This window comes from Acanthisitta chloris, unplaced genomic scaffold (genome assembly GCF_000695815.1).
Source record: "Acanthisitta chloris isolate BGI_N310 unplaced genomic scaffold, ASM69581v1 scaffold4670, whole genome shotgun sequence".
In the NCBI taxonomy this organism is placed as follows: Eukaryota; Metazoa; Chordata; class Aves; order Passeriformes; family Acanthisittidae; genus Acanthisitta; species Acanthisitta chloris.
Window position 1 is genome coordinate 1 of NW_008652060.1, and position 22,644 is coordinate 22,644.

Here is a 22,644-nt window from a genome sequence, read left to right on the forward strand (position 1 = left end):
TTTTCCAGCCTTTTCTCGGCATCACCATGGAAAAGTAAAGGTCTACCAAGCCCATGATATGATGTCCACAAACAAATCTTTATGCAGTTTCCAGATGCTTTGACTGTTCAGATTCTTCTTATTTCCTTACTTTCTGCCTTTTCTTACTGCAGTGGCTTAGAATTGCTTAAAATAATATGTGATTTTTCTTTATGTGGGTGCTGATCTTTTGCCATTTCAGTCATGTTGATTCCTCTGGGTATGGCTCCCATAGTAAACACCGCAAGCTAATAATGTGCCTGTGGTTTTCTTGCAGTACATGTAGGTTTTAATGATCCTTATCTCCTGTATTTCTTAAAAATACAAAATGTGTTAAGTACATAGCACCCTGTGGAACAATTACTAATGACATAAAATTATTTTGGTCTCACAGATGAAGGCTGTCTTGTTTTAAATGGAGATTAGACAGTATTTATTGACTTATAAAATATTTATAGGCTGCAGCTAAACCCCTGAAATTTGATAATTTCTTTTTAGTAGTGTCAGCATTTAATCTAGGTTACTGTTCCCCTTGTTGTTGACATTTGTGTCTTTTTTGCTGGACAACTTGTATGAGAAAACGTATATCATCAGGTAAAATTCACAGTCATGAAAAATGTCGATGATGCCTGTGCACAAATCTAGGAGTAATTTTTTGTCTTGAAAAACCTCAATTAATTAAATCCCAGTATACTCTTGTTTCTGTAATTAATATGTAAGACTTCATGTAGGCAAAGGTAAACTATTTTATTGAGCATTTTCAGTTCTGCATGAAATGATGCCATCTTTGTGGTTAATTTAATCGTGTTTCTTTTTGCAGTATATTTCATATTTAGTGGCCCTGACAGCTTGCACTTTTATGTGAACAACTGATTATTGCAGTCAGTCTTACATAATTAAATAGTATGAAACCTGACATATCAAATAGTGTGAACACTGATTTTCAGCTTCTGAAATAATTTCGATGTTGTTCGGTTTGAAGTGATAATAATTGCTTGTAAGATTATTAAACTAGTTAACTAAATATGTAGTTTTAGACTTATTTTTCGCTCTATATAAAAGCTTGTTTTGATTATTTTAATATTGCTTGTGGTGCTCAAGGGCAGATCCTGCTAACTGCCAAAGAGATGTTCTTTAGACTGAAATAGTAGTGGAAGTGAAGATATGGGGTATTTTAGAGGACTAGACCTTTAATTTGTTTGTCAACAATTACTTGCCTGTCTTTTAAATGTGTATATATCTTTGAAAACAAAATGTGGAAGAGTGAGGTTTGCTCCCCATTTGTGCATTTGTTTCATGACAGAGATGTTTTTTAGATGGTAGTCCATGTTAAAAAATGAGCCTTACTGCAGTGACAGACACAGACTTACTAGGCATTTTAATGTATGTAATTGAAGTGATGCTGCAAGTTTCTTGACTTAATAATAATGAAAAATAATAAAAAACATGCTTAAATCAATTTTGGGAAATCCGAAGTGCACAGCTGTTTTAAGTTCCTGCTGCTCTGTCTCTCATACCTTGTACAGTAAGCAATATATATCTCTATAACCATTTTTTTTCTAAGAGCTATAGTATGATGACAACTGCATGGCATAATTTTACTTACATGAATGTTCAGAATTTTGGACCCACAATCTGATAATTGAAATAAGGAGGCATTAAACTCAAAAGGAATACTCATGTCTTTTGAAAACATTCATATTTTGCAGCTTACGTAACATGGAACGTGAGTTACTACGGAACAACAATGAATCAGAATTGGATGCTGTTTTAGACCTGAGATGGAAACTTCTTCAAGCTAAAAAAGAAAATTTAGACTTGACCATTCAACACAATCAAGAAGTAAAGCCTTTTTTTAAAAATTTATTTGCTTTATTTAACTCTTGGAATAAAGTAATCTTGTTTCATTAAAACCATGCTCTCACGTGGTGGATCAAAAGCTGGAAAATAACAAGGAAGGTGTCACTGTACAGACCTCTCATACCTGCTCATAGGAGCTGTTAGCACTTCTACTGTCATTGTTAATAGTTAAAGGTGTGTGCAGGTAACTCGAGCACTTCACTACAGCAATACAGTGCAGAACAATCTTGTGCACTGCCAGCTCAATGTCGGGGTGGTTGGTTTGTTTGTTTGTTTTAATCCTGATAATTCCAAGGATCTGTTTTATAGAATGATCCCACAGTTGATGGGGCTGTGGGAAGATGAGGAGTTAACTGAAGCACAAGGGCAAGTCATTGTAGGAGAAGCAGACATCTCTTAATGAGATACATACTGAGATAATAAATGAACATGGAACTGTAACTAGTTTTTTTTGACTGGATTTAGGCAAAACCAAGATGAATAAGCATCTGCATAAACTGCCCCTAGCAGACTGCTATGAGCAGAATTGTTTCCTATGGTGGTAATAATACTTCTGCAGCAGCACAATTTAAGCCAGGTTATCAACTGCCAGATTTGCATTAGCAAGTATGGGAAGTGTGCCTAGTAGCAATAAACTGAAACTGATTACAACTAGTGCTGTACTCAGTGGGTTTTCTTATGTTTGCTAGTCAGAAAGCTGATATTCAACATAAAGAGAAGGGTAATCATTTTCTTGCTGCTACTTCATTTCAATACTAGTTTGCTACAGCAGCATCCAGTAAAACCTTTGTAATGTGGCTAAATTGTTTCCCATGAACGAAGTTCTTGTTAACAAGGATGTTGCTACTTTGTACACGTTCTGAAGAAATACACATCTTCTTGTGTTGAAATAGCTTGAATTTGATTTTCTGGATCTAGTTTTTGGTGGCAAAGATTAGATTATGTTTCTTAGTCTGTATAAGATCCCTTTTTGAAGCATTTCTGCTTGACTGCTGAACATTATTGGACTGAATTTTATGCTTATATGTGTACTTGGGAGTTATTAGATGTCTGATAGTAAAGTATCATAACATGACTGTTTTCCTGAGTGTTAAAGAAAGTTACCAGAAAGTTGTCTGTGGAATATAGTGTTTCTGTTGCTGCATTTTTTTCCTCCGAGGTGCAGGAATATGATAGTATTACAATGTTAATTTTCTGAAGGTAGTGTATTTTTGGAAAAACGGATATGTTTAAAGTGCTGTCCCAGTCTGATAAGACACGGGAGGGCTTGATCTATTCCCCTAGAGTGAATTAAAACACAAATGAGGTCAAATACCGTTAGTGAGTGAGATTTTATTATTGGTCACACAAGGGGGAGAGAAGGGGTGGTAGGAGAGTTAGAAACAGGATAGGAAAGTAAACAAGAGTTGAGTTGCCAGAGCAGAGCTAGTCTCCACTGTGGATCCAGCTGCGTTCTGATGTTCCACAGTCATCTCTTCTTCCATGGTGGGTGGACACACACACACACACACTCTGTATGTTGGTCCTTCTTTATGGGAATTGTGCCAAGGCATTGATTGGTCAGCTCCTCTTGAGTTACTGTGTCAGCCCGTAGGGACTCCCAGTGCAGGCACCTCACAAGTGTCCACAAGTTGTGGTCCAAGTGTGGCCGGAGATTTGTGGTACACAGTGGAGTTTTGTTATCTTGGCAGCTGGAGAATTTCGGTGGAATCTTAGTGGACAATAGTGCCTCATTATCTCGGCAGTTCAGAAAGGATCTCGATCATTAACTAGAGCATTTCCTTGGCCAGAGTCATCCTGTGGCTCAGCAAGCTTTGAGACAAATAAATAACACAGCCCCTGCCATACAAGAGGCCATCAAAGTCAGGCAGTGTCTGAAACAAGCTTTTCTTAAAGGTGTCCTACAGGTACATGAAATTCATCTGCGAAAAGGATCAGTTTGCATAAAAAAGTAGGAGTAGCAAAGTATGCATAAATGTGCAGTCGCAAGTCTATATTTCAAATAAAAGTGGAATAAGATGGTGATTGTGAATGCAGTTCAAAATACCTTTCAAAAATATTCCATAGGTGTGTTTCTCTAACGTGCTGCACATTTTCAAATGAACATTGTTACCAGTTTTCTGTAACAAATTTATTTTCTAGGTGTCCAACTATAAAAGCCAGATAATCAAATTACGGTCAGAATTTGAGAGAGGAGAGGCTCTTCGGCAAGGTCTGGAGTATGAATTGGCAGTTGCCAGAAAAGGTGCCCATCTGAAAATGTGTACTGCAGAAGAGGAGTTAAGTGATGCAAAATACAAACTTGTGGAACTGCAAGGTAAGTTTCAAAGAAGCAAAGATGGAATAAAAGGCTAAGTCAGTTCCAAGTCAGTAAGATGAATGAGAAGCAGGGACTTAATTAAACTTTCTAGTTACTGCTGTTTTTCTTGGATCTCATCTTTCCCATCTCCTATCCTTTTGAGCTTTTGAAAACTCATGAGTGTACAATACTCTTACTGTCTTATGTGTGAGTTAAAACTAACCTGGTGAGACTATCAACCCTTTTTTCCTCTTACCCCTTACCTTTTGTTATTCTTTCCTTCAGTGCTGTCTGTGCACAGAATTGTAATCATGGTGGCTGTCTCCACATCCTGGTTGTCTTTGTGTCCAGTAGTTCTTTCTTTTCCATTTCAGAAGAAAAAAAATCCATTCCTGTTCATTTGAGCTGTTTCCAGCAACTTTTTTCCAGAAGTTCTCATCATAGTGCTAATTTCTTTCATTTTTCAAATGTTTCAAGCTTTTCATTGTTCATGTCTCATTTATTTTCTACTTGTTGTCTTTGTTTTTATAGGTAATGTGTGTTGTGGTAGTAGTATGTGGAAGGGAAAAAGGGAAATTTTTTACCTAGACCTTTCTCTTCCTACTACTTCTATATTCAGAAACTCAGATTTCCTTAATATTCCTCAAACAGAGAGATAGTTCTCATTCTTACTAGTAAGTGAGGCACATTTTTAGTTACTTAAACTAGTATAATATCTTTTTAATCTAGGACAGGAGATGTATTTGTGAGTTTGATGAACCTTGATGTTCAGTGAAGAGTTTGGAGCACGGGTCTTGAAGATTTTAACCTTCCAAGAATGGAAGTAGACTCTGAATCTTGCAAGTACTTAGGTGTTTCTAAGATAATGGGAAAGCTGAACTTTCACTCCTTTGGAGAACACATGAAAAATAAAAAATTTTACGGATTGCAAACAGGAAGAAGGCATTTTTTTCCCCTTAGGAAATTTCTCTGTGATTGCAAGCTGAAGACTTGAACTGATAGTTTCTCACCTAGAGGAAAGTTGTGTTTCTTTCTGTGTGTGCTGACTTTACTGCTAGTTTCCTTGCCAGTTTAGAAGTGAGTAGTGTGTGCATATTTTAAAATCCTTTGTGATTCACTTCATCGTTTAGAAAGGTCATTGGCTGTTGTATTGGGCGCAGCTGGCAGGTGTTGGTTGTGGGTGCACCTTTGCAGAAGGACAGAGGTCTGGGTCTGCCCAGCTCCACAACAGGAAAGCCAACCCACCTCCAGAGACCAAACTGGCCATAAGAGGTGCCTCTGCAAAGGGTTGTAAATGCCAAGAGGAAGAGAAAGAGAAACAGCGGGAGAGACAGGGACAGAGCACCAGCCTGAGCAGGGCTTGAGGCCAATGCAGTGACCACCCCTGCAGGCATCAAGAGGCAGGGCTCAGAAAGGACTGGTGCTGATGGAGGAACTATAGCACAAAGACCCCAGTTTGCTGGGCTGTCTGTCACCTTCCTGAAGGGACTGGGGTAATGTGCGATGCGGGGACTGGAGAACTAAAAGAGGGTGGGAGAGGTTTGGTAGAGGCAAGGGGTGTTTTCTTAAATACGTGTGTGTGTTAACTTCAATACCAGAGTCAGTGTTTAGTATTGTGTTAACTGACAGTAAGTTCCATTGATTGAAATTTCTCTGTGACAAGTTTCTCTGTGTTTTTCTGTGACAAGTGCCGAAGAATCCAAATCATCATCGTGTTTATTTTGCACTTTATAATTTACTCCTTTTTTTTCACTGATCACTTGGAGCCTTTCTCACCTCATGTAGTGCTTTGATGTGACCCAACATAGCTCCTTACACCAAACTCCTCATTTGTGCCTTGCCCCCTTTAGAATTTCCTCCAAACGGATTTTCTGCTGTTCTCATTGAGGCTTCATTTTCAGCTGTCTGACAGTCCTTTCCCATCATTGTGTCCACTGATTCTCTGTTTTGTCTTCATGTGCCTCTTCTGTTCATTTCATCCTTCTCTGACTAGGAACAAATTTCAGAAAACTGGGAAGAATTTGAAATAAAAGTATGTTAGAAAGTGGTGGTCACTGAAATGCCAATGTAGCTGGTTGTATTCAGTAACATGAAAAGCTGATACAAAGTTCTTTCATCTGAAAACCAATTAGTAAAATAAAGCTAAGTTCCTATAAAACTGCTAGTAGGTAATGAAGCTTTTCATGTCATTTAAGCTTTCACAGAAGGGTATATACAGTGCTCCCCTACCTTGGGTTATTTGCTGGGCTGAAGATTGAAGTCTCTTGAGCAGCAGTAAGTTTCCTTGGAAAAGCTAAACATTTGCTTTCTAGCCCAGCCTGCCTCCCACAGTCCCTTTCATGAGCCAGGTGCCTGCCTTTACTGTCTCTTAAACCGACCTCAAATTTAGTTGATACAGGCTAATACTTATATAAAAAATGGCATTTGGGAATTAGCTGGCCAAATGTAGAAATCTGAAATTATGTCATCCAAGATGTCACTTGAAAGTTTTAACTCAATTTCTTATTCTTTTCCAAGAGGAAAAGAGTTTTAATTTGTAAAAATCTCTAAAACCTTCCTATGTCCTTGTGTGAGAGTTGCTGCAGGAACACAAAATTTGATAGCTGCTTTGTAGTGAAGATGCTGCTCTCCAGGAGTGGAAATGTTAATGCTCCAGTGTTAACACAGGGTATCACAATACACAGAAGAACTGATGATTGTTATACATTTTTTTCTGAACATGCTTTGAAGTGCTACTTTTCTTTTTCTTTTTTTTATCTGTAAACAACAGAACTCAATGAAAAACTTCAGCAGAAAGTAACAGAGACTGAGCAAACATTTCATAATGCTCAGCAGAAGTGGGAAGAAGAACAGGAAAGACTTGCAAGGGCGAAGGATGATATCAGCAGAATTTACAACAACGAATATGTTTTCCTTCTTAAGGAAAGAAATGAAGTGGAAAGGATTTTGCTGGTATGGTGTATTAATAGCTGGGAAGTTACATGAGATGATCACTGGAACTATTTTTGGCTCAAGTATGTAGTGGATTAAGGTCTTTCTGGTTTAGTTAAAAATCCCCCAAACAGCTAAATACTGCCGAATATTTCTGAGCAATGTAGCCTTATAAAGCTACTCCTGGTGTGTAACAGGCTTTTTTACTTTGATGAAATATCCTGTGGCTTTTTTTCATGGTAAACACCTAAACCAAGTTACCAGTGCACTGTGGTAGTGAAGCCCATTTGCACTGTCGTACAATGCTGAGTTAGTGGAATAGGCACGTCCAACACCTGCTGACTCCATTTGCCTGTTAATTCCCCCAGTCTGGCATCCACTAGCCTGTGAATATGAAAACAGTATGCGTAATATGAAGGCTACATAATTTCAGGGCACCTGACCAGTGATGACAGCATTTCCAGCTGTGCATTGTACATTATTCACTTCATACAACATATGAAAAATAAACATTGTTCGACATTCTTCCATTTGGTTAGATAAAAATCATTTCATACTATGACACGGTATTATATTCTGGTTTAGACTGTGGGTTTTTATTATTCAGATAATTCACTTTATTGTGTTTCCAGAAAAAAGTAATTTTCAAAGTTGAGTTACACTCAGTTGCATAAATCCCTCACATGTTAAATGTGTAAAAAGTAATAAAAGTATGTACTTTTTTTATATAGTCAAGCCATTGAAAACTGAAATGCTTTTCTAAGAAATCTAGTAGTATTATGCTGTGGAAGTGCTAAGCAAACATACCTGTGGGAACACAATTGCACAATTGTACTTCAATAACTTTTGTCTTAAAAAATTCAAAATTGACAAGCGAAGTATGTTGTATCTTAGGTATGTAATAATGCCATCTGAGTTAAAACCAGAATATTTAGCTACAGTTCTCCTTTTACTTTTCAGGTGTAGTGCAGGTGCTCTGTTAAGGCTGGTAGAAATTTACGTTATGTGTACAGAGAACAGATTGCTGCTAAGAGATTAACTTTTTTTGTTTTCCTGTTTTCTTTAGAGCTCCTTTTAAGATGTGACACAGATGTCTCAGTTAATCTGGGCATTGGTCAAGCAGTAAGAAATTAGTCCTGCTTTCTTCCCACCCATGCAGGTCCAGGCCTGGGACAGTGCAAAACAGTCATCCCAAATGGCACCAAACAATCTGTACCTGGTGCCTTGATAGCCAAGTGCTGACATCAAACCTACTTGTTGTGCTGTGTTACGGTGCCATCAGTCAGATTCCATGTGGCACCTGTAGAAGCAGCTTTTACAAAAGACAGGGCAGAGACAATCCCTTACTTATGTGTATTTCAAAAGTACTATGTGCTCACTCCTCAGCTGTTTGAAGGCAGGATCTGGTAGGGCAGGTGCAGTAATGAGACCTGAAGTAGAAATCAGGTAGTGTGTGGATACATAGTCTGTGCATGCACTGCAAAAGGGTCTGTACTGTGGTGTTTACCTTAGTGTCCAGAAGCCGTGATGATGGAAAAGGATCCCACTGAATTGAATTTTCTCTGATTGAAGGATAAAAAGGAAGTTCCTTCCTCTCCACAGCAGTTTTGTGGATATGTTGGAACGTGCTTTGAAGGAACAGTTGGGTGAATCATAAAGGAATATTAAAAAAAAAGAAAAAAAAGGAGAAAGACAAGGAAAAAAGGAAGGTTTGAGAGAAATACAAGTGAGTTCATTGACAGGTGATACCCTAAAGTCCATCTCAAACCAACACAAGTAAGTTTTCATTCAAAGTCAATTCTTAAAAAACTTGGGTTAGCTATAGGCCATAAGGAAACATAATTTTAGACACAATTTTCTTTTTTAAGTTGCCAGGTAAAGCAGGCTAAGACTGGAGCTTTGGCTATGAGTTCTGGCTTACAGTAGGCTAAATTAAGTTGAGGAGGCTTTGGAATGGACTTGTCTTCATTTGTATATAGTGCTTTGTAGAAGCCACATTCATTGAATTTAATACTATATGAAAAAAACCAATGTTTTAAAAAGTGTACTATACTCTCTGAAGTGATGTTTGTCCTCAGATCAAAAGGAGCAGTGGATTGCTTGTGTCATTGTGTTCTGTCAATGGATGTATATTCAGAAGTAAGGTGATTTATAGAGACAGATGCTTGTTTGGTAAATGTATTAAAGCCATAAAATTGTTCACTCCCAAGGTAAATGTGATTCACCACAGGATGTCAACTCCTGACCTACTGTGAAGAGTAAAATTTTCAGTGTCAGTTCAATTTCAATAGAAAATAGTTCGATTTTCCGACTTTGTTTTGGTACCTATTCCCCTGACCATTATTCTAATTATAGTTACAGATAGTTATAAAATTCCAGGAAATAAAAAATACATGATTGTTAAATCTGGACTTGACTACCTTGGTTGTTGTTTGAAAGCTAATTGATTTAAACTTGGCAGATAAATGTCAGAAGGATCTGGGTTTCCTCAAATGTGTTCCAGTCTTTTGTGTTGTGTATTTACAGTCTTGTTTAAAATCTTTAGTTATTCTGAGTTATGAAATGAAAGCTAAATATTGTAGATTTAACTGTGGTCTTAGAATGTACGCAGAAGGCAGATCCTAAGTGCTGTGGCAAATCCTGGTCAGCAAAGCTGCACCTCATGAACTGTGAGTCTGAACTTGGTTATGAAAATGCTTAGGTAGGCATGGAAATGGAGTCAGTTTAACCTCTTAAAATGTATCTCCGTGATAGGGAGGAAAAGCAATCCTCTCTGCTTTCTATCAGGTTTGTATTGTATTCTGTTGAGTGTGCATAGAATGCTGTCTGGGACAGTATAAACGATGTTGGCGTTCAATAGTAAGTGCAATAGCATCATCTTGTGGTTAGTCAGAATATAACACTCCTTTACAGAAACGTTGGGTTTTTCCTTACTCCGTTTGTGAAATTGTGTTGTTAATACACAGTTTGTAAAGAACCCAAACCAACAGCTGTGTTTTGCATAAGCAGATATGCATAGGAAGTGCGTAGGTGACATACATACATACATACATATATATATATGGTGGTATTTTACAGGGTGAAGTATGTTTCTCTTTGAACATCTAAGTGCAGGTGTCTCCTGGGATAGTCCAACACCGTCATACCACATCTGAAAAGTTCAGAGATTTCAAGATTCTGAAATCCTACAAGTCATGCTGACTTGTTTAACAAGCTTGATGTATTCATGTCAGTTTTAGTCTGCTAATTTTAGATACATTTCCAGTATAAAATTTTCCAGCAAACTATGCATTACTTATTTCATGTGCACTTTTCCTAGCTCAGTTCTGTTAATATGTTGAAGATACACCTGAAGAGATTACTATTTCTGTATCTTCCCAATATGGTGAGAGTGGGAGCAGTTGTATATTTTAGTAAAAATGGTTATAAATTTATTTTTGCATGCTGATGTGAAGAAATCTCTTCATTGTCTTGATATTGCAGGCAAAGTTAGAGGATTAGCTTAACTTTAATCCATATTCGGGTAGACTATTTTTGCAATATTTTGATTTACTGAGGTTCCCATTTTTTAATTCACGTGTTTCATATGCGGACTCCTTGTTACCTTTTCAGAGAGTGCAAAATAATGATGGCATAGTGCCTGCACATGAAAAGAGAGAGAAAATAAACTTAATTTTTTCAGTTAGTAGTTGGTAACATTTAGCACTAAGTGTTAATAAGGGAGTTGTGATTCTCTTATTGTCATGTTTGAGGCCAAAACCTTTGGCTTTCAGTCTGAGAAACTTCTAAAATTTGTTTTCCAAACTTTGCAAAGGACTCATATTTCTTTGATCTTCATGTATAAACATGGTTCTGTCAAGCTTCAGTCTTCCAAAGAATCATTCTTTATGAATAATGCATTTTATTCTCCTCCCTGCTCTGAAGATGCCTTATGATTAGTAATTTCCAGGAACAAGATGATGGGATGTAAGAGTAATAGCAGAATTTACAGACCAGCTGGGGTTTTTTTCACAAGATGTCTCTAGCCATGATAAACGATAGAAATAAATGAACAGTAGGATTTATTGTAATCTTCTTGTGTTTTGCACAGAAAGTAATTTTAACAAATTGGCTCTCCAAAGGTCCTCCGGCTAAGTCACTGGATTTATAGCTTGTTTCTGATACTTGTTATGGAAAACTTACTCCTCTCTACAAGGCGAAAGCTATTCTTTTTGAGGCTTCTGGGATCTCCAGCTTAAATATGTGCTAGACTATTGGGGGTTCATTATTTGGCTACTTTCCTCTGAGTCTGGTGTGGCGTGAATGAGGATTTTATAGCAGTGACTCCACAGAAATGCTGAGTCCTCTAGTGTTAGTAATTGCAGCACCCTGTAGCTTGGTTCAACTTCTGAAAGCAGAAATTGAGGTGGGGAACAGCTTAGTTATTTTATTCTAGCAAGAACTTCATAGTTCATGTAGATACATTTTTAAGCAGTTCAGTTTCTAGGGAGAGAAATCCTCAGAACAGGAGAAACTGGGTAACTTTCATTAAAGGTCTGAGTTGGTTTAAAGTTCTAACAGTTAAAATAAGAACAAAATAGAACTTCTGTCCCTATGTATCATTTCATCAAATGCACTTAACTGTTTCCTTCTCCATCATTGCCATTTTGCTGGGAGAGAGAAGAGACTGGAAGAGCATCCTTGTACTCTTCTAGAGAAGGATTTCCGGTGGAGAATTGGCTCTTGATTTTAGTATCACCACAGAAGGTCATGCTCATAGTGAGTTTTGAGCCAACTGATAATACCTGGTGGTGAATGAAGAGCGTGTCTGCTGTGGGGGAAATGGTTCTGTTGGCATGTGCTGACATACTTGATTTTACTAACCTGTACTGATGCCATTGCCATTTTTCTTTTGAACTCTCTACTGTAATACTTTATCTGACAAAAAAGTATCTCTTAATGCTTTATTTTTCTTTTCTAGGAGCTGAATAATGAAGTGCAAAATATGCGCCAGAAATTGAGAGAGGTGGAGGTGGAACACACTGGCTGTGGTGAGGTGCTGAGATGCCAGGCCAATGAACTTAAATGCAGTGCTGAACGAGAGAAGCAGCTTAACAAGGAACTTGAAGTAAGGCTTTTTGACTATTGCTGTTAGTCTTAACAAGCACTGATACCAAACAATTCTATTTTTCATGGATAGAACCTCCCAGTTAGGCTATGAATTCTACCTACTTGATGAACAAAATCTTGAACATCTGTTTAGCAGAAAAGGCTGAACAGGTGAATGCTACTTACACCATGAGCCCAACATGAGACTGGTATTTGAAAAGGTTTATATAAGTGTGAAAGCAAGGCTAACTTTACTTTAGGAAATCTGTACATTTTCCCTAACCTCTTAATTAATATCTTCTTATCTTTTTGGTTTATTTGATTTGTGGTGGAGAATCTGCTGGAGCTGAGAGAATTACCAGGTGTTGCAATAGGTGAGGGAATAGCATACTGGAAGACCACAGTCGTGTTGTGGCAGCTGCTTCCTGTCTAGAGTTAATAGGTAGTTTTAGTTTTCCTGTCTGTTGAGTGACACCCATTGTTGAGGAGTTCAAGTCTTTGAGAATAATAGTTTGCATATATGTTCCTTATACTAAGGAGCTAGTTCCCTCCTAGGTTTGTCCACCAATAGACATTTTGTTTGTCCACTGATAGACTTTGTGGTAACTCTGAAATCAATATGTACACTCTGGACCAAGATGTTCTTGGTAGAACATTTGTCATTGAAGAAAAGCACAGTGACTGGACAGTTCTTTATCTGATAAATGTTTTCTACCAAGGGTGTATTTAAATATTTTGTGCAGTGAATTTTAAAGAACTGTCACTTGCAGAATATTGGGAGCCCTTAAAGGAGCAAGTGACAAAGTTTTCAGTGGTGTTTGTTTTCTGTTGATTTCCCTTAAAGGCAAAAGAAGTGTTTAAAGCATGGATTTCTAGGTAGGGAGAGCCCTGCATTAAAGATGAAGTACAAAAGAAAATTCCTACAGGGAAGATCAAAGCTCATCAACTAAAAACACTGGCTTATTGACCAACAGCATAGACCTTTGTGCCCTCAAAGAGTTCTATAGGAAATCTATTGTCAGGTATTGTGAGCTGCACATATTGGCCTAGGTGAAATTGCCTTCAGTTGGAAAGTGCTGCATACTGTGGAGTTCCAATAGTTCTTTGAAAAAAACCAAAGATTTTTGCTTGCAAGTGCTTCAATAAAGATTCTTCTTGTGACTGCATGGCTTTTAGTATACTAGCATAGGATTCATGAGCTGAAAGGAGGAGAAGCAGGGCAGCAAAGTGTCTCTCTAAATATTTTGATTGAATGTACTCACCCTCTGTAAACTTGAAAAGGAAGGACTCAGTTTTTTGAAAATGTGCAGCTGCTACACCCTGAAGATGGTCTTATCAGGAAATGTAATCTATTAACCACAATCAGATAAGATATTTTTTTTGCTTCTCAATTTTTGTTAACTTATTTTAACTTTCTGAATCTCTTAATCATGTTGCGAGAATACAACATATTCAGTCTACAGAAAAATGAATCTTGTGCTACTTGTTTGAAGTATAGCTATTTAAGCAGTGATTAAGGAAAAGTGTGTGATGAAGCCCCTTGTATTTGAAAGTTTAAGCAAATTAGCACCCGTCTGTGAATCAAAAGAAAAGACTAGGTTAGACTTCAATACATACCCTTTAGTCAGCTTGCATCTTGCTTTACCATCTCAAAAGTAAATGGCAGTGTGTAACTGTCTGAAAGGGCCTGCAGTAATAACTTTGCAGATGATGACTCAGCCACTTCCCTGGGCACCCTGTTTCAATGCTTACAACCCTTTTCCTTTTTCGTGCTTTTAGCCTCTTCTCCAGGCTAAACCCCCCTAGCTCCCTCAGCCACTCCTCATATGATTAGTGCTCCAGACACTTCACCAGCTTTATTGCTCTTCTCTGGGTATGTTCCATCACATCAATGTCCTTCTTGTCATGGGGAGCCCAAAAACTGGACACAGGATTTGAGGTGTGGCCTCACCAGTGCTAAGAACAGTGAGATGGAATTTTTAGCTTATAGATGGAAATTTGGGGGTTGTGGGAAGGTAGGTGTAGGAGACCTGTCTTCAATTTCCATGCAGAATACCTCATGTTAATGGGCATTTGGTTAGAAAATATGTACTTCAGTTCTTGATGATGACAGCAAACTTCTTAAGGTGATTTGTGTGGAGATTGTAATTCTACTTAAAAACCAGTCTTAAAATCTTTTGTTGTACAGTATTTCATATGCAATGAGGATGAACTTTCTTTGGAGTTCACAAAACTGTTCTTTTACTACCCTCTGCTGGATGTAAGGGAGAAATCCATGGGAGAATGCTTGGGTTTTGAAAGCAAATATGAAGTTTAGAATCCAACAGACTGTATTATAAAGAAAGGAATGTGAAAAATGTCTGTCTGGCCTCTGTTTGGTTTTTTCCCCTTTATTTTTTTCTGAATATTAGTCTGGATTTATCCTCCAGTCATTATTCTGATCATGGCCTAATAGAGGAAATTTCGTGAGTTTGGAGTTAGAAATGAAAAGAAAAAATAATGGCAAGTTTCTGTGGACTGTTTGGTTGAAAGATAGTTGTTGGTGTGCTGTCTAATCAGGTAGTTTTCCAGTTTGCAGTGATACCAATGTGCTGTGCCATTGCATGTACATGGAGTCCTTCTGAAACAGAAAATACATGGTACCAGAAAAACTGAGATTGAGAACCTTAAATATCATTCTGTCTCTTTTAGCCTAAGACTCAGTAGCCAAAGAAATTATTGATCTATTTCTATTGAACTCACCAAGATACTACTATTTATGATAATCCATTTCCTGGAACTAGGGTCTTTTATTTTAGTCCTTAGCTCCATTGCTGATGTTGATCCTTGGAAATTATAGAGCAATTTTTTATATAAAGACAGTGTTTCTGTCCAGTGAAAAACCTGGGTGGAAAAGTGGTTTTGCAATGAGAATGTGGATTTTACTGCAAGAAACAGAATTATTAGTTCGTAAATTTCAAACTCTTCGCCTTGTTCACAGAAATATAGTGATTTTTCTGTTGCTCATGTTATCTGTTTGAGGCTGCCAACTCTTAGTAAGCTGAAGCTCAAGGTCTCTCAAAGTTTTTAAGTCTTTCTCATGAGGCCTGAAAAATATTCTACAACTTGTTCCATTTCATTTCTGAGACTGAGTGTGCTGTCATATTTCTGAGACTTAGTTACCAGTTAAAGACCATTTCCTTAGCTTTCACGTTCCTGTTTCTGCTCCCTGCCTTCTGTAAGTATATTGACATCTTTGTGTCCTGCGAAATACATTACCTTGTATTAATTTGGTAATGCTGCTATGGTGGGGAGATAACTGCAAAGAGGACGTGGGTGATGGTCCATCTCTGTATATGCAGGTGGTATATGTATATGTGATGCTTTAAGGCTGTGGGTGTATTTCTCACTATATCTAAGTGAAATGTAGGTATCAGCTAAAAACAAACCTAACCCCCCCAAAACCTGCAGGCCTACTTTTTTTTCCCCCCCTTTCCTTGTTGCTATAATTTCAGCATAAGCTGCATTGTTAGGTAAGTTATAGTTCTCATAAGAAAGACTTGCAAAATCTCCAACCAGTGTGAGAGAGGACACATTTCTCAGTCAGTTGATAGTACTGCTGGTTCAACTTTAAACTACTGTTTGTCTTGTATGACTGTGTACTTCCTAGTCTTCTGCTGTCTAGTGTCTCCACAATGCATGGCTAACATTTGGAATTCTAGCTGCTGTGACTGTCATATATTACCTAGTACATACTTACTATGTAGTATGCTTATATATGTGTACATATATGTAGTATATAATATGTATAAATATGTAATACTACATACTTAGAGGGTTCTAAGCACTGCAGTTTTTATAATGGTAGTTCTGTGGTGGCTCCAAAGTTCATATTTTTCCAGTGACAAGCTCACTGACATAATGGTTGTGCATTAATTGTGCAGAGCGTTTGACACTGTCCCACACAACTTCCTTGTTTCTAAAGTGAAGAGATAGGGGTTTGATGGATGGAACACTTGGTAGATAAGGAATTGGCTGTATGGTTGCCCTCAAAGGGTTGCAGTCAACAGCTCCGTGTCCAAACGGAGACTAGTGATGAGTGGTGTTCATCAGGGGTTGGTGTTAGGAGCAACTCTGTTTGTTGGTGATACAGTCAGTAGGATTGAGTGCACCCTCAGCAAGTTCACTGGCAACACCAAGCTGTGTGGTGTGATCGCCACGCTGGAGGGAAGGGATGCCATCCAGCAGAACCTTGACTGGCTTGAGAGGTGGGTCTGTGTGAACCTCATGAAGTTCCGCAAGGCGACATGCACCTGGGTCAGGGAAATCTCGGACACAAATATAGGCTGGGAGGAGAATGGATTGAGAGCAGCTCTGGGGAGAAAGACTCAGGGGTGTTGGTTGATGAGAAGCTCAACATGATCCAGCAATGGGCACTTGCAGCATAGAAGCCCAACCCTATCTTGAGGTGCATCAAAATCAGAGTGGCCAGCAGGTTGAGAGAGGTGATTTTGCCCCTCTACTCTGCTTGTTTGAGACTGCACCTGGAGTGCTGCATCCCTCTCTGGGGCCCCCAACATAAGAAGCACATGGACCTGTAGGAGCAAGTCCAGAGAAGAGGAAGCCACAAAGATGATCACAGGGCTGAAGCACCTTTACCATGAAGATAAGCTGAGAGAACTGGGGCTGTTTAGCCTGGAAAAGAGATGGCTCTGGAGCCACCTTATAGCAGTTTTACAGTTACAAAAGGAGCCTACAAGAAGGATGGAGAGAGACTTTTTGCAAGAGCATATAGTGACAGGACAAAGGGGAATGGATTCAAACTGACAGAGAGTAGGTTTAGATTAGATATTTGGAAAAAAATTCTTTACTGTGAGGGTGACATTATGAAGAATTTCTTTACTGTGAGGGTGGTGAGGCACCGGAACAGGTTGCTCATAGAAGTTGTAGATGCCCCATCCCTGGCAGTGTTTAAAGCCAGGCTGGATGGGGCTTGGTGCCGTGTGGTCTAATGGAAGGTGATCTGTAAGGTCATTTCCCACACAAACTGTTCTATGATTCTATGATAATGGACTTTCTCTTGGAGGGCAGCTTCCTCTTCATAATCTCCTGTGTCATCATATTATTCAAGTCAGGTTGAAGACTCTTCAGTCTTACCTCACTGTTAGACCAAAGTTATTTGAATACTGTTTTATGTAGCCCTCACAGGAGTTAGGAACCAGTTGCATGAGTGTTGTCTTTGTGCTTGTATAGAGTAACAGTGCCAGCTTATGTGCTGTTAAGTGCTTTACCAGCTACTGAGCATGAGAACCAAGAAGAGACATCTTTCCCCCTCAAGGTACTGTAGAAAGGGAGAGCAGTTCACATGGCTTCACCAGGTGCAACTCAGTAGCAGATTGGAATAGACTTGTTTTTTATCCAGAGGCAACCAAATGGTATTGGTTTAGCAGTCCTACTTGTTCTTACTCTTTCTTTCACCTGAAGTGAAGTGTATGGTTTAATTTATAGCCCACATGCCAGTGCAGTTGTTAATTCAACGTTGTGCAGGTCAAGCATGGCTCTTCTGTTGCTGAGACATGTTTCTTTAGAAGTCGTGTACAGGAAATGTGTATAGTAAGGGTTAGCCACACTCTGTCAGGCTGAAAGAACATTTCCTTCAGTGGTTAAGAATAGTTTGTAGTTAAGTAACTTGATAGTTACTCAAAGGTTGTTTATTATCCGGACAGGAGATGGCTCCACCTTACCATGATCAAGAGGCACCAGCATTTCTAACGCTAGGTGGAAGTGGTCAGCACGTTTCCCAAAGATGTGCTTAGACCCCCCTGGATTGAGTTACGAGTCACAGGGAAATGCTCGTAAGTAGGAAGATGATCTTAATTGGAACATGGAAGTACACAAACAGAGTGGGTGGGTGATGATCCAGATATGTGGTACATGTGTGTCCTCTTCACTTAAAGCTTTATCTTAGCTGAGCATTTCAGATAGAGATTGGACCTTAGCCTTGGGGAAGTGTAAGTATCCTGCCAACTTGTTAGTAAAATGAAACTGAAATATCTTGCAGAAGTTGTCTAAGTAGAAGCGAAGAAGAGAAAAACTACTTCCATTACTGTATCTAAAGTTACTAACTGTTATAAATGTAGTTTTAACTTTTTTCCCTGTTGTTTTCTTTGTTGCTTATCTGATAAAGGATATTTTGATGTAAATGCCTACCTCAAACAGCAAATGTGGTAGTGCACAAATGTAGGATACTGTATTGCTCTTTCAGTGTGGAGTACCCCATGTCCACAAATACCCAGTACTCACAAATGCTGCAGTACTTTGAGCAAGTGTGAGGGGCTGAGAAAAGTGGAAGACAGTTTGGTGTATCTCAGCCTGTTAGCATGCAGAAAATATTTCCTAGAAATCGCATTAGCAGTGATATGCAACAGAACACCGGAAGAAGCAACTGGATTTTTAAGAGATTAGAGTGAACATATAGCATGGTTGCCCATAAGTTTTAAAGCTGGCATTGAGTTTTTCGTCATAATTATTTACTGTTTCTCAAAAGTCGCAGTTCTATCTGTGCCGCCATGGAAATGAATCCCAGATATCTTTGTTCTTTAAACTGAGGCTGCAATTGACTCAGCTTGAATATCTAAGGAAGCCTTACAAATTCCATGAATTTGTGTCTGCTATCTTAAGGAAGATGTCTGCCATCATTTATCCTGTTAGGTGCATGTGAAAGTAACAAATGACAGAATCTTGTTGAATAACCAATGTTTTCAATGTTGAATAAGCCAACACGTTGTAATCACCAGAGAACTCACCTTTTGGTCCATCCATGAGATGGATTTGGACCTGACAAGAAACATTCCATGTTAAACCAGAATGTATTCCCATTTGACTTCCAGATGAGAGACTGGATATCCGTGGCCTGCAAGCTTTCTCTAGGTTGTTTTCACACAGCTTCTGTTTTGTAGAAAGGCGTTTTGTAAAGTTTTCAGACACATGATTCAGTAAGGATAGTGATTCTCACCTTTTGTTTGATTGAAAGAGGTTTGGCTGTCTAACATGATTCTGGTTCCAGTGTCTGTCTGTTTGTCAGATGGGAATGCAAAATTCCTCTCATTAGTGTTTCTCTTTTTGGAATTTTTAGCATTGTTTTACAGGTTAGACTCATCTCTGGCATTTTTTATTTCACTCACAGAATGCGTAATGGATTGTTCTCACTGGTGGGATATGCAGCTTCTCACTGTGAAGGGAAGTGCAGTATCAGTAGAGCCTGTTTGAACCTTTACTAGCAAAATAGAAAAGATTTTCTACATAGTATTCTTTTGCAGTTGTGTTCTTCCCAAGCAAAACTTCAGACTTGGTTTGGAATCCAGGTGCAAGTTCTGTGGCTGATATGCACTTACATAAACAGCAATACCAAGATTCTTTTTCTTAGAGCAGTCTAAACAAATCTGAACTTCTATATATTTAATAACTCTTGGCAATACTTATATGCTAATGTCTGGTTAGATCTCTGTTATGAAGTTTTGTTCTCCAACTGTTTTCTCACTGATTTGCTGGCATGTGACTTGTTTTAAGTTTGCTGGATGTATGGTGAACCATATACTTCAGCAAAAAAATCACAGAGCAGGGGTAAAAGCATAATCACAGTCAACATTTACATGACTTCCTCAATTCACATATGTAATTTTTCTGCAAGCTCTTTTAAGCATCTGAGTCTCTTCTGGGTGAGACAGCTGCTTATACTGGTAAGGTAAGATTAAGATTTGGCGGAGTAATCTTGAACACGGTTTATTTTTCATCTTTAGCTTCTAACAATACAAGAAATTAGTAGCAGCTTCCATCAGATTCTTGACAATGACTTGACTTGAATGAAAATACATTTTATTCCTTTCCCTGTTTTTTGAAGGTCTTGTGAACTAATTTAAACAAGATTTTAAAAATCAGAAGTGTAAAAAACTATTGGTATGAGTCAAAGATTTAAAGTGTCCATCATGCCAACTCAAGGAGGTAGACTCCACTTCTAAAGAGCTATACCAAGAACTGATACTTCTATGTTCTGTTTGGGAGAATGTGATTGCCCCAAAGTTTATTTCTTGCAGATAACCTTCATTGAAGCTATTATTTATTATTTCTGTTTTTATTTTTCATCTTGGAACTGATGAAATCTAACAGTTCTAGGGAGCTCCTTTTGAGAGGATAGGTTAACCATTTTGGTGGTTTGTATCTGTTTCAGCTGACAAGAGGCTGAGATGAAGGTACAGTTCTACTTTGGACAGGTGCTCAGGAAATAAAATAATGCTTACAAGTCAAATGCTGTACAGAGCTTGTGAAATAATATGTTGTGCCTGAAAACTTTACTTGTAGAATCACTGTTTTTATTTTTTATTCTTATTTTACATTCATGCGTTTGCTGTAAGAACACTTGAACAAACCAAAGACCAAAAAGGCTTTTTGCTCTTTAGAGTATGATGTGAAATACTCTCAGTGAAGTTTATATTTTTTCATTTTATTATTTTTTAAAAATTACATTTCCCACTCTAAATGTTGTGATAGGTATCTTCCTCACTGTCTCCTTTATCTTCTCATCAAACTTATAATAGAATTATTTTCATATGGGCTTTTAAAAAGAAATGAAATCCACATCACTTGTATTTATTGTTGACTGACCACTTTTAGTAGGCTGGCTGTATTCTTCAGTTAATACCATCTTGTTGACAGATGATCACTTGTTGGGGGATGCAAAGGAGTCCTTCCAAACTGAAGCAGGAGGCAGTTTGCTAATTCTCCAGTAAGAGCAAAGGCAATTAGGAGCTGATGTTTGGAAAGAATAGTACTTAGAGAATGTTGAGAGTCTTAATCAGGCTCTTAATCTAGCTGTTTTTCACAGTGTTACAGAATGGGTAATGTTGTTCATCTGGTCCAACCTCCCTGCTTAAGCAGGGTCATCCTAGAGCACACAGCTCAGGATTGTGTTCAGACAGTTCTTGAATATCTCCAGTGAGGGAGAATCCACAACCTCTCTGAGCAGTCTGTTCCAGTGCGCAGTGACTTGCAGAGTAAAGTTCTGCCTTGTGTTCAAGTGGAACTTTCTGTGAATCAGTTTCTGCGCATTGCCTCTTGTTTTGTTGCTTACCACCACCGAGAAGAGCCTAACTCCATCCTCTTGACACCCTCCATTCATATATTTGTATGTATCAGTGAAGTCTCCTCTCAGTCGTCTCTTCTTGAGGCTGAACAGGGCCAACTCCCTCAGCCTTTCGTCGTAAGAGATGTGCTCCAGTCCCCTAATCATTTTCATAGCCCTCCACTGGACTTGCTTCAAGAGCTACATATCTCTCTTGCACTGAGGAGACCGGAACTGGGCACAGATCTCCAGATGTGACCTCACCAGAATTAAGCAGAGATGCAGGATCGCCTCCTGTGACCTGCTGACAATGCTCTTCCTAATGCACCCCATGGCACCATTAGCCTTCTTGACCACGAGGGCACACTGTTGGCTAGTGGACAGCTTGTTGTCCACCAGAGCCCCCAGGTACTTCTCCGTAGAGCTGCTTCCCAGCAGGTCTGCTCCTGGGCTGTACTGGTGCCTGAGGTTGTTCCTCCCTAGGTGCAGGACCTGCATTTGCCTTTGTTGAATTTCAGACCATTCCCCTCTGCCCATCTCTCCAACCTGTCAAGGTCCCTCTGAAGAGCTGCACAGCTCTTTGGGGTTTCAGCCACTCCTCCTGGCTTTGTGTTGTCAGTGAACTTGCTGAGGAGGCACTCTGTCCCCTCATCCAAGTCATCAGTGAATAACTTAAATGGTATTGGACCGAGTGTCGATTCACTGTTGGTTACAGGTCTTCGGCTGGATTCTGTGCCTCTTGTCAGGGCCCTCTGGGATCTGCCATGTAGATGATTCTCAGTCCACCTCACTGCCCACTCATCCAGCCCACTCTTGCTGAGTTTGCCTGTGAGGATATCAGGGGAGACAGTGTCAAAAGTCTGCTGAAGTCCACTTAGATGACATCCACCGCACCATTGTAGATGGCATTCAGGTTGTTTAAGCATGATTTCCCTTTGCTGGATGCATGCTGACTACGCTGGTCACTTTCTTGTCATCTGTGTGGATAGATATGGCCTCCAGAATGAGTCTCTCCATCACTTTTCCAGGGATTGAGGTGCGACTGACAAGCCAGTAGTTCTCTGGGTCCTCCTTCTTGCCCTTTTTGAAGATGGGGTATGGAGTAGGTTTGGTAAGCTCTGTGCTGTTGCTGTTTTTTTTTTAGCGGGTCTTCCATGGATGTCAATTTCAAAAGTATTTTCTTGTGTGTATGTGTGATTATGCAAAGTTTAAGTTTATTGCCAAGAACTTTTATTTTAAGATCATTTAATGTTTCTTCTTTTAAATGTTCAAAGTCAGGATGCAATCTCACATACTTGCTACTTTCTTTTACTTTTCCCAAATCAACAGCTTAGTGCTTCAAAACATTAGA

The 22,644-nt window shown here is 38.9% G+C and overlaps 1 protein-coding gene across 1 annotated transcript in view; it reads left to right on the plus strand.

The window, feature by feature from the left end:
* Positions 1-1,737: 1,737 nt before the first annotated feature.
* The window catches only part of CCDC171 (coiled-coil domain containing 171), a gene marked incomplete at its 3' end in the record, with an annotated part of 53,038 nt that continues 32,131 nt past the window's right edge, over positions 1,738-22,644 (plus strand). The window contains exons 1-4 of the mRNA XM_009075629.1: positions 1,738-1,860; positions 4,021-4,195; positions 6,948-7,129; positions 12,069-12,215. Coding sequence (XP_009073877.1) covers positions 1,738-1,860; positions 4,021-4,195; positions 6,948-7,129; positions 12,069-12,215 — 627 coding nt within the window. The remainder of the gene's footprint in view (positions 1,861-4,020; positions 4,196-6,947; positions 7,130-12,068; positions 12,216-22,644) is intronic.